At 34.9% G+C, this 13838-nt stretch overlaps 2 protein-coding genes and 1 pseudogene across 4 annotated transcripts; 2 read left to right on the top strand and 1 right to left on the bottom strand.

The window, feature by feature from the left end:
• Positions 1 to 2366: 2366 nt before the first annotated feature.
• LOC120125883 (probable E3 ubiquitin-protein ligase RHB1A) lies at positions 2367 to 5584 on the bottom strand. 3 transcript variants are annotated; one of them, XM_039144214.1, is made up of 6 exons: positions 5444 to 5584; positions 5346 to 5350; positions 4486 to 4607; positions 3596 to 3959; positions 3322 to 3431; positions 2367 to 2941 (listed from the first exon to the last, which is right to left on the bottom strand). In XM_039144214.1, exons 3-6 carry the CDS (start codon positions 4546 to 4548, stop codon positions 2909 to 2911), a joined length of 570 nt encoding a protein of 189 aa, XP_039000145.1. In that variant the 5' UTR covers positions 4549 to 4607; positions 5346 to 5350; positions 5444 to 5584; the 3' UTR covers positions 2367 to 2908. The 3 variants fall into 3 exon arrangements, with proteins under 3 accessions (XP_039000145.1, XP_039000139.1, XP_039000150.1); XM_039144208.1 differs by lacking the exon at positions 5346 to 5350 and having other exon boundaries at positions 4486 to 4605; positions 5439 to 5584; XM_039144219.1 differs by lacking the exon at positions 5346 to 5350 and having other exon boundaries at positions 4486 to 4612; positions 5444 to 5583.
• Positions 5585 to 6106: 522 nt separating this feature from the next.
• On the top strand, positions 6107 to 8431 carry LOC120125575 (annotated as a pseudogene).
• A 2822-nt stretch (positions 8432 to 11253) lies between these two features.
• Positions 11254 to 13714, top strand: LOC120125864 (calmodulin-binding receptor-like cytoplasmic kinase 2). Its single transcript, XM_039144197.1, has 6 exons — positions 11254 to 11578; positions 12053 to 12285; positions 12372 to 12540; positions 12623 to 12712; positions 12808 to 13109; positions 13290 to 13714. Exons 1-6 carry the CDS (start codon positions 11323 to 11325, stop codon positions 13551 to 13553), a joined length of 1314 nt encoding a protein of 437 aa, XP_039000128.1. The 5' UTR covers positions 11254 to 11322; the 3' UTR covers positions 13554 to 13714.
• The last annotated feature ends 124 nt before the right edge of the window (positions 13715 to 13838 follow it).

Raw genomic sequence — 13838 nt, 5'->3', positions numbered from 1 at the left:
TTTGGCTGGTTGGAAGGCCAAGTCTTTATCTCTGGCTGGAAGGGCTATCTTGGTCAAATCTGTTTTGTGCTCTCTTCCAATATACTACCTTTCTATTTTTCGGATCCCTAGTAGCGTTCTCAACAAATTAAACTCTATCATGGCATCGTTTTTATGGGGGGAGCATCAGAGAAAAAGAACATTCATTGGATTAAGTGGGATTTGGTGTGTAAGCCTAAGAAGTTGGGGGGTTTAGGGATCCCGAATCTGTTGTTATTAAACAGGGCTCTTTTGGGGAAATGGGTGTGGAAATTTGCTGCAGAGAAAAACTCTTGGTGGAAATCTGTTTTGTGCTGTGTCTACAATTTGGATCTTAATTCTTTGATGATTCGGAATTCTTGGATAGCTCGTACTTCTTGGATTTGGAGATGAGTTGTTAAGAATTTCTTTTCATGTGATGCATTTGGGGACTGTTTTCGGAGAAATTTGTGTGTTAGAGCAGGAAATGGAGAAACAGTTAAGTTTTGGCATGATGTTTGGTTGGGTTCGGTTCCTCTTAAAGATAGGTTTCCAAGGTTATTTGCTCTCTCGAATAATAAAGAGGGTAAGGTTGCAGAATTCAGATTGCATTCTGATGCGGGTTGGGTTTGGGATATTCAAACGAGAAGGAATTTGGTAGATTGGGAGGTTGAACAGTGGCTACAAATTATTTCTCTGTTGAACAACTCTTCTTTGTCCCTAGTTGAGGAAGATTGTTGGATTTGGTTGGGAAATGGAGAGGGTTGTTTTACAGCAAAATCATGTGTGAATGCTTATTTTGATATAGAGGGTAATGTTGAATTAGAAAGCAATTGGGAAAGATATGTTTGGAAAGGAGTAGCTCCACCACGTGTGGAATCTTTCGTTTGGCAACTTGCTCATCATAGAGTTGCGGTGAAAGAGGAACTGCTGAAGAGAGGAGTTACTGGGGTTGAAGACTCTGTCTGCCCTATGTGCAGGAAGTATAATGAGTCGGTCGCTCATCTGTTTCTTCACTGCGAAGTGGTATGGGTCTTGTGGGCTAAGTTTTTAAAATTATGGAATGTTTTCTTTGTGGTTCCTGGTTCGTTGATGGATTTCTTTATGGCCTGGGATGATCTAGTGCCACGATCTCTCATATGGAAGTTTATTCCAAGAGCGGTATTGTGGTCTGTTTGGAAATGTAGGAATGAGGTGATTTTTCAGAATGGGAAGGTTGATCCGGTGTTGTTGTTCTTCATTACACGTTTCAGAACTGTTTCTTGGTTCGAAACATCAGTTAAGGATGTTCACTTTCATTTCGATTCTTTGATGGGTGATTTAAAACTTGCAGATCAACTTGGCAATTCGCATAAGAAGAATCTTCCTTCTTCCAGGTGGAGTCCTCCTCCGGAAGGGTTTTTAAAAGTAAACGTTGATGGTGCAATGGTTAAAGATTGGGATAAGGGTGGTATAGGTGGCTTGATTAGGGATGGCAGCGGGTTGGTGCTTGGGTCATTTTCAGAGAAGGTTGGGGGAGGTCCTCCTTTACTCGTGGAGCTTTTGGCTATTAATAGAGGGTTGATTCTTATTGAGGAAGTTGAAACCGATTTTTTTTCAAAACAGAGGATTATTTTGGAATCAGACTCTTCTAATGCTCTGAAGTGGATTAATAATCCGATCCTTAGTCCTACTTTGTTCCAATCCTTGATAACGGATATAGCTTCTGCTGTGGAGAGGAAGGGTATTATCATAAGGCACATCTCGAGAACAGCTAATTGGGAAGTTGATGAATTAGCTAAAGCTGGCATAGGCTGATTTTAGTTGTGTAACTGTTAAGGTGTTGTCTTGGTTGTTACTATTAAAAGTGTATTAGGGTGTTTTATGCTTTCAGAATTATGGTTGTTTTGTTGTGTAAGAAGTTGTTGTAGAGATGTGGAGGTGTATTATTGTTCCTATTAATAAAAGTTAGAGGCACTCTTTCCCTCCTTCCAATGTCCTTCATGTTATGTTTGTAACATGGAGGATAAGAAGGGGGGTTTTAATGAGGCCTTATTCTATCAAAAAAAAAAAAAAGCTGGAAAGGATGTGAAGGTTTCCAAAGTGCAAAACCTCTGCCATGCAAAGCATTTAAGTAGACCCCCTCCCTAAAAGTTTCAAAACAACCGTATTCTAAGAATTTACCACATTCTGCAGACTTATTCTCAGTCGTCATTCAGAGAAAATTTTACCTTTAGACTATTTTGTTAAATGGCATTCTGAAAACATTTATTAATAATACTAATATTTAATACATTAAAAATGATAAATAAAAGTTGATTAATATAAATTAACTTTGATAATTGACAATTTTATTCATATGAGGTGTATATTTCAATTAACACGTCGAGCATCCGAAATCATAAATCCATTTAAATACCAATATATATATATATATATATATACAAAACCATAGCAAAAGAAAGGTAGCACACGGTATTCAATTTCAGAAATAGAAGAAAACCAGGGAAATGATAGAGAATATAAACAAGTAAACTCATCTTGTTCTGCAAACAAGAAAGGAAGCATTCAACATTCAATTTCAGAAACTGATTCCAACCCCTTCAATACCTCGTAGCTTACACCGTCTTTCTCCCGCTGATCTAAAAGCTGATGACAAAATATTCAACCACAGAAGAGGAGCATCAACATCCAGAGTTGCATTAACATTGTGTCAACTAGATTCTTATTTCTCCCGAGTCAAAGCGCCTTGAAGAAGTGATATAAATATTGGCAGCCTAAATACATGCAACCTTTCATATAACAATGGTAAAAGTCGATTTGTGGGAACACCGTCTGACCAGCTGCAGAACCAAAACCTAATATGCATCTGCAATGTCCTTGGTGGAAATTTACTCTCAAACAACAAAAGAATTCTATCTTGAATAAGGAGTTATTGATCAAAAGTCTGATCAAATATAATTTCCTGTAACATTAAAATAATACAACATATCAGTTATCACTACTTTGTCAACATCACCATAAACAAATACCTGCAAAGTTATGTAATGTGCGAGATTTGGCACAGGATTAGAAGTCTGCAGATTCATTCTATTTACTTTTAAAATAGTAAACTATAATTCCCGTTTCTTTTCTTGCACCATCCACTAGTTAGAGAAAACTTGAGTTCATTTGTCAGCACAGTATACTTGAGTTCATTTGTCAGCACAGTATATTGCTCCAACAAGTGTGACTATAAGCCTTGTCTCAAGTTAATCCCTCTACTACGAGTGTGACTATAATCTAATCTCATGCGGGTAACCAACTATGAGTGTAAAATTTATAGCAATTTGAAAGAGAAAAAACCTGATCACATAAAGGGCAGGTGTCACTTCTTTCCATCCATTCCAAAATGCATGAGAGGTGAAAATGATGTTCACATTTTGTTACAAGCTTCGGATTCTCTTCGTCATACTCTGCATGTCCAGGCACCATATACAAGCTATCATTTATGAGCTGCTAAAGATATTAAATTAAGAAATTGACACAGTTTCCAACATACAGTAATCAGGTAGCAGCAAACATGGTTTTTAGATCTTACACTAGCAATTAATGCCTTAGGCAGTAAGAGTAGACCTACCTTCAAGACAAATAGGACATGTATCCTCTTCTTCCGTTGATGATTTATTAGATTCAATTAATGCTGTGGCTTCTGGTTTTCTTGGTGAAAGAATTAAAGAACTAGACAGTGTTCTGCAATCTGATTCCTCAAGATCTTCACATGTAGGCAGTGTCTGAAAACTGTCCCCACTGACAGTTTCCTTGAAAGACTCTGTATCAGCTGAATTTGGATACCCTAAGACCCCATCATATGGCAAAGGTGCTGGAGGTGGCCTAAATGTGTCAGGTACTTCTAGATTCAAATTAACCAGAACTGCAGCCATTGTAGAGGCCGACCCATCGTGAGCTCTTAAAGACTCGTTCTCTTCCAATGTAGGCGGACACTGTGGAAAGGCATTTGAAAATTCAAAGAATGATACATAAAAGTAAGAGACTCTAAAGAACATTTTTATCAAGATAGTAGTTAAAAGGAAATCTCCAGTTAAACAAATTAGAAATCACCAGGTAAGTTATCATATAAGCATAATGGCGAAAAACAAACATGAGCTTCATCCTTCACACACATATGCACACACTATATCCTATGAAAGAACTTCCAACATTTATCCAGTCAAAAGATCAGCTGCAGATAACAGGTTCTACAACCAGTTCCAGTGAAGAAGAAGGAATGAATGGGATTGATTTTGTGGAATAATTAATTATAAAAAGGCTGAACTAAGGGTATTAAAAATATTCAGTTTTCTTTCTCATTTGCCTCTTCCTTTTCCAATTTGTTATTGTGGATAGCGGTGAGTGAATACTCCAATATTCCGAAAAAAACACCTTCAATTTCTTATGTTTGAAGAAGGACAAAGTCCTATAAGAATATAAAGGCATTAGACATATTCATAAGATGAACATGTTACTAACATAATAATATACAGGTGTTCCATGCAGATGAGGCTTCTGAGAAGAACAACAGCAGCCTCCCATATCCCACAGTTATATTTGTCATCCACTCAACGCAAAGGTAGTTTGGTGCATTTTCTCCTGTTATTGACATCAAAGGTCAAGTAGAATGTAATACTTTTTAAACAAAAGGAGAAAAAAACAACTTACAAGCCAGAAAAAACATGTAACATAATAACAAAAATAGAATCAAGCTTTAACAAGCATGAACAAGCAAAGAGAATATATCCTCACTAATCATGCCAAACAGAAATGTGAAATAAGCAAGGTGGAATACAAACAATTAAGCAGATGCTGAAGATCATGTTGAGAAGTAAAAAGCTTCAGACAATCATAATTTCGGTTCAAACAAATTCTTCGGTTAGTCGAGGATAGCAAGTTACCAGCTTTCTATGCATGCTTCACAACCATACAGCTCATAGTGGCAGGTGTATGCATTAGCAGACAATATACAATTAAAGAAGGGAAACAAAAGATAAGAAAATGATGACATGCAAACAGAGCATGACTCAAGTGGCTCAAACGTTTATTACAATAATCAGCCTCTCAGAGCCACATGCCCAGATTATCCAAAAACAGAATATAAAAAAATATTGAAAATCACCATAAAGAAGACACTAAAGAACTTGAATTTCCAATATTCATACCTTTGAAATCTACCATAAAGTCAATCCAACATATAACCATCAGAAGTTAAGGAAACCTAGAAGTCTAAAGTACTAATTAACTCGAATAACAACAAACAACAAAACAATCCATATAACGGGAAAACAGAAAGTCGTACCAATTTCATAAACCCTAATTAGAGAAGAACGGAATAGATGAAAGGAGGGGGGAATAAAAAAATAAATGATTTATAATGAATAAAAAGGAAGTTCAAGGAGTACAAAAAACGTGAAAATTTTAAATTTTACCTTTTGAAGCGGCGGCGGAGAGAATAGGCGAAGGATTTCAAGCCAAAAATTCCAACTTGGAAAAGTCGGAAGAAGTTGAAGAAGAAACTTGGTAATGAGAAAAAGAAAGAAAGAAGCTTTATGCTTTCCCCATTTTATTTTATTTTAATTTTTGTCTGTTGTTATACGGTTTCTTCAACAGTATGCGCTCCACTTGGCTTTTCTCTCTTTCATGATTTATTTGTTTGTTTATTGATATTATTGAGTGCCAAAACCGCATAAGAATTTTCTGTTTACTATCTTTATGTAGATAATAAAATAAAGCTTCTAATTAGATTAAATCAAATTTTAACAAAATACTTTATGAATCAAAATATAAAAATGTTATAGCAAAATAAAAATAATCGTGAAGGAAATGAAGCTTCTTTTTTTGTGAATTGCAAGCACATCTTACCATCTAAATATTAAAAAGAAAATATTATTAATTGTTTTATTTAAATTTTATTTTTATAAAATAATAATACAAATTGTTTAATAATCAAATCTAAAATATAAAAGATCAATATAAAATAGTTAATAATATCATCGGATAATACTATTGTAATTACCGGTATTAATAAAAAAAATTAAAATATATAAAAGCATCGAACATCGTTGACTAACTCAGTTTCTGATCCTATGCATTCAAAATGCATTTCAAACGACAGTTATCTTCTTCTTCAGCACTCCTAGAGAAACCACCCAGTTACGCGCGCTGAGTCTGAAACCCAATCTCTCGTCGAGTACACTCAGAAACACGGCGTCGGCACTGCATCCCGAGTCGAACAGCTTCTATTCCCACGCCCTCAAAATCTCATCCAAAATAGGTCTCCTTAACGAAGGGAAACAACTCCCTTCGCGCATAATAAAACAAGGGTTGAACAACGTACTGCCTTTGCAAACTCAAATGCTAGGTTTATATTTTAAATTCGAACAATTTTACGATGCAGAGAAGTTGTTCGATGAAATGCGTGTTAGAAACTTGGTGGCGTAGAACACAATGATTTGTAAGTCGAATATTCGTCTGGGTTTTTCTTATTTCACGAAAATATTGATACACTACACAACGTAGGTTTTGATCACATAACTTTGAATTCTTTGCTCAGTGATTCCTCTGAGCTAAATAACATCGTTTTAGCATAGAGTTACATTGTTTTATTGTGAAATCGGCATTTTTATATGATTCTTTTGTTAGCAATGCTCTTGTTAATTTATATGAGAAATGCAGTCTATTTGAAGAAGCGAGATGGGCTTTCGATCAAGTGTCTTGTAGAGATTTGGTGTTGTGGAATGTGATGGCTTCTTGTTATGCTTCGGATTCCTTAACACGAGAGACTTTTGAGGTTTTTGATTTGATGAAGAAGGAAGGTGTTAAAGGGGGAGGTTATACGTTTTGTTCTTTGCTTTAAATCTTGCCGTAGTTGGGGATTTTATGAACCGGGAAGGCAGATAACAAGATTCATTATCTCAATATTAAACTTGGTTTTGATTTAGATGTTCACGTGGTGAGTGCACTTGTTGATATGTATGTAAAGAATGGAAATTTTTGTGATGCTCGAAATGCCTTTGATGGAATGACTGCTAGAAATGTTATGTCTTGGAACACTCTGATCGTGGGTTATGCACAACATGGAGATGTGGAGAAGGTTATATAGCTTCTTAGTGAAATGAGGCTACTAAATTTCTGTTCAGATGAATTAACTGTGTCAAGCAAATTTCAATCTTGTGAAGTTTTATAAACCTCTGCTGAATTGTTGCAAGTCCACACTTATGAAGTGAAAAATTAGTTTGAGTTCTTTTTATCGGTTGCAAATGTTTCAGTTTCAGAGCCTGATCTTGTTACTTGGACATCGCTTGGTCTTTCAAAAGAAAGTATTATAGTGTTTGAGTAAATGTTAGCAACTGGTGTAAATCCAGATCAGTTTGCCTTTCTTGCTATTCTATCTGCATGTAGCCGTGTGGGGCTATAGTGAATGAGGGGCTTTGTTATTTAAATATGATGATGAATGACTATCGAATTATTCCAGATTCAGAGCACTATACTTGCCTTTTTGATCTGCTTGGACGAGCTGGCCTTGCCGATGAGGCTTGAATTTTCGACATCTCAGCCGGTTGCATGTACACCAGACACCTTGGGAGCATTGGTAGGGGCAATGTAGCAGCCATTGCAACGTGATATTGGTCAAGTGGGCAGAAGAAAAAGCTCGTTGCCTTGGAGCCCAACAAATAACAGGTATGCTTGCAAAGGAAGATGGTTAGATATGGCAAGTGTGAGGAAAATGACGACAGATCATTGTGATTACAAAATTCCTGGTTGTATCCGGGTGGAGGTTGCTGCCGATGTAATGTTTTCGCCTCAGATGATAATCTCGTCCGAAACTTTGGACATATAAACTATGTCACCTGGTTCAACGAAGCAGGGATACAATACATTGACTGCTCGGGATATGTTCTTCAGCAATTTGGATGACTGTGCTCTTTAACTCTTTTTCTTATTGTTTTCAGGTAAGGGTTTGCACACTCCAAATGAATCTGCATGCCCAATTAACCACAAGCCAAGTGTTCCGATAATAACTCTTACAACGGTATGGTTTTGAATCATCTATATGGCATTTCTTATCCAATTGAAGCACAAAGTTATGGTGATTGTTGATAGATGTCAATGGCTTTTATTGATAACAAAAGGTCTAATACTAGTCTATTTTAGTGTCCTCTAAGCTGATTGGAAGGTTTGCTTGAAAGTCTGGCAACTTTCAAGTTTCAACTAACTAGAGAACTATGCCAATCTTCTCTCCAACTATGCCACTAATCATTGGTTTAAAGTTTAAACACTGCATATCACAGTTGATTGACTTCTAATCTAAGGGGAAATGCCTTACTCCTAGTGGAATTGAGGAACGACACTTGATTTTTCTACGTGGTATGTTGATGAACTGCTTGCAAGTCGGTATGGAACCTAAGTTGAACTTATCAGTTTTAGGTAATTGTGGTTGTTGGTTTTTAGGGCAAACTACGTATTTGGTCTATCAACTATTTTCACGGTTCCGTTTTGACCATTCAATTATTTTAAAAAAACATACCTAACTTCCATTTTGGTCACTCACCGTTAAAATATTAACGATGATGCTAACGTGTCACCATAAGATAATTTCATATTATCATTGGAAAAAAAAATATCCTGTGAGTAGTTATATTTATTTTTTAATAAAAGGTGATCAAAACATAAATTTAAGTATGATTTTAAGAAAAAGTAGTTAAATGATCAATAAATCATATAAATAATTGGATGACTAAATATGTACTTTACTTTTTAAGCTGTTGACGTTAGAAGAACCAGCTAATTCTGAGGTGACCGACAAAATTGCTTATTTCCATTAAGTTAATTGTATATTTGGTACGTGTATTATACCGAATTTTCAATATCATAAATCATACATGGAGTGGAACATCAATGTTAAACCCTTAGTTGAGTTTGAGCTAAGCAACCTGCCAACCCCGTTTTTGTTCGGACATTGCTGTTTAAAGGTAGTAGTAGCAGTAGTTTGCAAGAAAGAATTCCCTGTTCAAACCTACCCTCGTACTTTATTTGGTTGAAAAATATATTTGTGACCTGATCAAATCAAACTATTATGTTGCGTTTGAGCCAGGTTAACGTTGTCATTAACTGACACCTGTCAATTATTTTAAACCCGTTAAACTTTTGGTTCTTGAATTTGATCACTTAAATTCTTTTGTCAATAGTAGGGATGGACATGGGTGGGTTGGGTTGGGTTTTTGGTCTACCCGATACGATCCGAGAACAAATAGATCTCCACTCGAGACCCGACCCGAACCGATCAAAATAAGTTCACTCAACCTGATCTTGATTTGATATATAATTTAAAAGTCTGAATCGACTCGAAATAATAAAAAAATATTTTTATTCAATAAAAATAATGACTTAATTAAAAAAAATAATATATTGGGGTATTATTATAATTATTCTTAAATATTTAATGTAAAATTATATATTTTCGGGTCGGGTCGGGTATTTTTTAGTTTAAACCTAAACCCGATTTTTAAAAAAAAAATCTAACTCAATCGGGTTGGTTCGGGTCGTAACCCGTCGGGTTCGGATCCCATGCCCATCCCTAATCTATAGTAGTTCATAAATATGAATTTTTAATTATTTTGATGTGTGATATCTTAAAAGCATGGATGAACAGTGAGGGACGGTTGAGGTAATTGTTCTTTAAAAAGTTTAAATTATTATGTATTTTATTTTTTTAATATTTTTTATTAGTAATTTATTTTCGTCCCCTATAATTTTTTTTTATAAATTTGTTTCTTTTTAAGATTTTAGAAATTCACCTTTTAATATAAATTTATGTGTTTATTTTTACGTGTACAATGTCATTGAAACAGCTAAAATGAAAAGAATATTAAATTCAATGACTAATACAGATGAAAAAAATTCAATAATCAAATTGGAAATAGTACTACGTTGGGGTTATTTTATCTTCTTAAAACAATTTTGAAGAATTTTATTTGTTTTACTTTTCTTTGAGTATTGCTCGACTTTGACCGTATAAAATGCCCTTCCACAACGGGCAACCTTTTTTTAGTTGCCAAATACTAATTTGATGTTTACAGTCTCTGTCTAAAATAAAGAAGTTTAAATATATTATTAAATATTATTAGTCAAATAAATTTGAATCAGCATATCATTCTTTCTAATTTATCGCATACATTAATTTATTTAAATATTCATAATATGTGTTAAATTATTCAATCTGGCATCCTCAATTATCTTTTAATCACAAATTTGGCCGTTAAGAATACAATAAGAAAAACTTTGTGGAAAATTACGCAGTTAGTAATTGAACTATTAGTTTTTGATATGTTTTAGTATCTAAATTTTTATTTTTCAAAATCATAACATAAAATTTAGTTTTTGTTTTATTTTAGTATCCGTCATTAAAAACCTTAGTTTTTGTTTCATTTTAGTATCCCTTTCAAAATTTAACAGTAAGATCTTAAAAGATTGAAAGTTTAGGTGCTAAAACAGACCAAAATTGATAATTTAAGTACTAAGCGCGTTAAAGTTTTAACAGTGGGGGTGTTAAATGGAAATAAAAACTAAACTTTAGGTATTGTTTTGAGTTTAGGTACTAAAATAGAATAAAATTGATAGTTTAAATACTAAATGTGTAATTTACCCAAAAATTAACAATTAAATATATACTATATTTAAAAATGATTTTATTATTGTTTAAAATTTTGATATTTCATACCAATCAAATTATTCTTAGAGATCCTAGGTTCGAATATAGTGTAGAGTTTCTAGAATATATATTGCCACTTAATTATTATAGATTGATAAAAAAATTATATTTTCAATCATTAATATTATCTTGATGTGGGTATAATATTTAAACACGTTTAATTATAATGTTATTTTTATAATATTTAAATTTTAATACAGTTATTAATTAAAATTAATTCAATTAATATTATTGTTAACATGAAACATAAAAAATGTAAAGTCTAACATTTGATATTTTTTTCATTTATGAATGAAGAAAAATATGAGTAATAAAAATATTCAAATTATTGTGAAAATGCTTTAAATGAAATCCAATAATTGTTTCTTATTGTTAACCTGTAACCCTACTAATCATTTGTTAATCCTCCAACGTGAAGTTGTATGTTGTATGTAGCAAACTGAACATACACGGCGCATGTTAGAGTAACCTACTTTTATACAATAATGAATTAAAAAAAAGTCGTCTCTTTAATACTATCTCCATCCCATGAACTACCCGCCATTACTAAGTCATTACGTACACAATTTTTTTTTTCATTTTACCTTATCATATTTTTCGTGATGGCCAGCTCTACCAGCAGCTCAAGAAGCCGGAATCCTAGCTCCGGCCCACGATCAACGCCGGACCGATTTGCTAACTCTCCTAGCGTTTCTTCCTTCTCTGCACCACCCGACTCTCGGAAGCCCGATTCGGGTCGGAATCCACTAACGGTTGCTGTCCGGTCCATTGCTGGAGCTTTTGTCTCGTGCTTTACGCCGCCGGAGACAGCTGAAAGGAAGAACTTAATAGTTTCCAATGAGTTTGGAGCTCCGTCTGGTATGTCCTGTTTCTCTTTTTTAGTTTAAACGATGTTGACCTACAAAACTTTTGCAGAGTCCGAGTTTCGATCTCGGATCTGAGAAAGCAATAAAAATCCAGTTTTCTAGTGTTATTTGAAGATCTTTTAGTGTTTTTCTTGCACGTGAATGTTGTTCTTGTTCTGTTTTTTTTTCTTCTTACCGGTGCTTATTTATTTTCCTTGTTTTGAAATTTTCGCGTCAACCAAACAACTCCCCGGCTATAAGGCTCTGCTTCTACTAATTTACTTTTTTAAAAGTTTCTTATCGAACAAAAAACCCAAAATTTTCTATTTGATCGATTTTAGAAAGAATGCACCGTTGGTTTTTGATTTAGTCCTAAGTTAAGTAATCAAAATTTCATTCATAATAAAATCCACAATGTTGATCGACCTTCCGATAATCAAGTAACATAAAAGAAACCACTTAAACTTATAATTTGATGAACTCGTAGTTTCATCGGAAATGTCAAGAACAACTAGCGGGAGACGGGGTTCGAATCGAGTGATTTATTCGAATGCCCGAAAGGAGACAGCGCCTGGGAACATGAAATTCACAATGGACGAAATTCTCAAGGCCACAAGGAACTTCTCCCCTGCTTTCAAGGTCGGCCAGGGTGGATTCGGAACAGTTTATAAGGGAAGACTTGATGATGGATCCCTTGTTGCTATTAAACGTGCTAAAAGTGTACGGATTTTGAACAATGAATTTACTTTTAACATGGTTTCTTCTCTTGATTTATGATAAAAAAAATGGTGGGATTGTTTTTGTAGAGTGTGTATGATAAGCATTTGGGTGCGGAGTTCCAAAGTGAAGTGACGACGCTAGCACAAGTGGAGCATCTGAATTTGGTTAGATTTTATGGGTGTTTAGAGCATGGAGATGAAAGAATATTGGTTGTGGAATATGTCCCCAATGGAACTCTCAGGGAGCACTTGGATGGTGGGTTCTTGTTGTTTCTTCTTCTTTTGCTGGAATATTTTGAGACTTCAAATGATCAAAAACAGAGAAAATTTTGCTGCAGGTGTTCTTGGGAAAGAACTTGACTTTGCTGCACGGCTTGATATAGCCATTGATGTTGCCCATGCGATCACCTATCTTCATATGTATACAGGTTTGTTTTTGTTTTTGTTTTGGGGGTTTAAAATTTAAGTGATTTGATGTTCTTTGAGAGAATTTAATCAGATTACGGAACTGAATTTTGTGTAGATCACCCAATTATTCACAGAGACATAAAGTCTTCCAACATTCTCCTTACCGAAAAGCTTCGAGCCAAGGTTGCCGACTTCGGTTTCGCTAGGCTGGCTGCGGATATGGACTCCGGCGCAACCCATGTGTCGACCCAGGTTAAAGGAACTGCCGGCTACCTGGACCCAGAATACCTCAGGACCTATCAACTTACAGAAAAGAGTGATGTTTATTCATTTGGGGTATTATTAGTTGAACTAGTCACAGGCAGGCGCCCCATTGAATCTAAAAGGGAACTCAAGGAGCGGATAACGCCAAGATGGGTATGCATTGAAATTCTTTTCCAGTCTCACTTCATTTGTTCATTTTGATCCTTGCGTTATATTAAAGAGTGCATTTTGATCCTCTACTTTTAAAATGAACAAAAAGTTTTTGTATCATTGGTAAACCAATGACATAATTATTCAATGGTTACAGATACCTACCTGTTTTGCCAATTGCAGGCAATGAAGAAGTTCACTGATGGCGATGCCATTTCAGCTTTGGACCCTTGTCTAGAACCAACTGCCGGAACTAATTTAGCCCTCGAAAAGATTCTCGAGCTAGCCTTACAATGCCTGGCACCCCGTAGGCAGAGTCGGCCGAGTATGAGGAGCTGTGGGGAGGTGTTGTGGAGCATCCGTAAGGATTATAGAGAACAATCAGCTTTAGACTTTCGCTCTCTTTCATCCTCTTCTCAAAGGAGTGTCTCAGTTAAAGAACAATAAACCCAGGTATGATTTGCACAGAACCTAGTACAAGTCTTGTTGTCTGCTTGTATCAGTGCTTTTTTTAATGCTACATCTGTAAGGTAAAATGTTTTTAGTGAAGAAAACAGAAATGATTTCTTAGGCCTTCAAGGGAGGTTAGATTTTTGCAAGATCATTGTGATTTGTTAGTTTTTGAGTTTTGATTTGTGTAAAACTGTGTTTCTATTATTTGTATATTTCTTTAATTCTTTTTTTATATATTTAGGAGATACACCTCCCTCCATCTAAAGTACAGAATATATC

The sequence above is a fragment of the Hibiscus syriacus genome, unplaced genomic scaffold, assembly GCF_006381635.1.
Source record: "Hibiscus syriacus cultivar Baekdansim isolate YM2019G1 unplaced genomic scaffold, ASM638163v2 tig00001349_pilon, whole genome shotgun sequence".
Classification (NCBI taxonomy): Eukaryota; Viridiplantae; Streptophyta; class Magnoliopsida; order Malvales; family Malvaceae; genus Hibiscus; species Hibiscus syriacus.
This window is presented reverse-complemented; position numbering and strand designations above follow the sequence as displayed.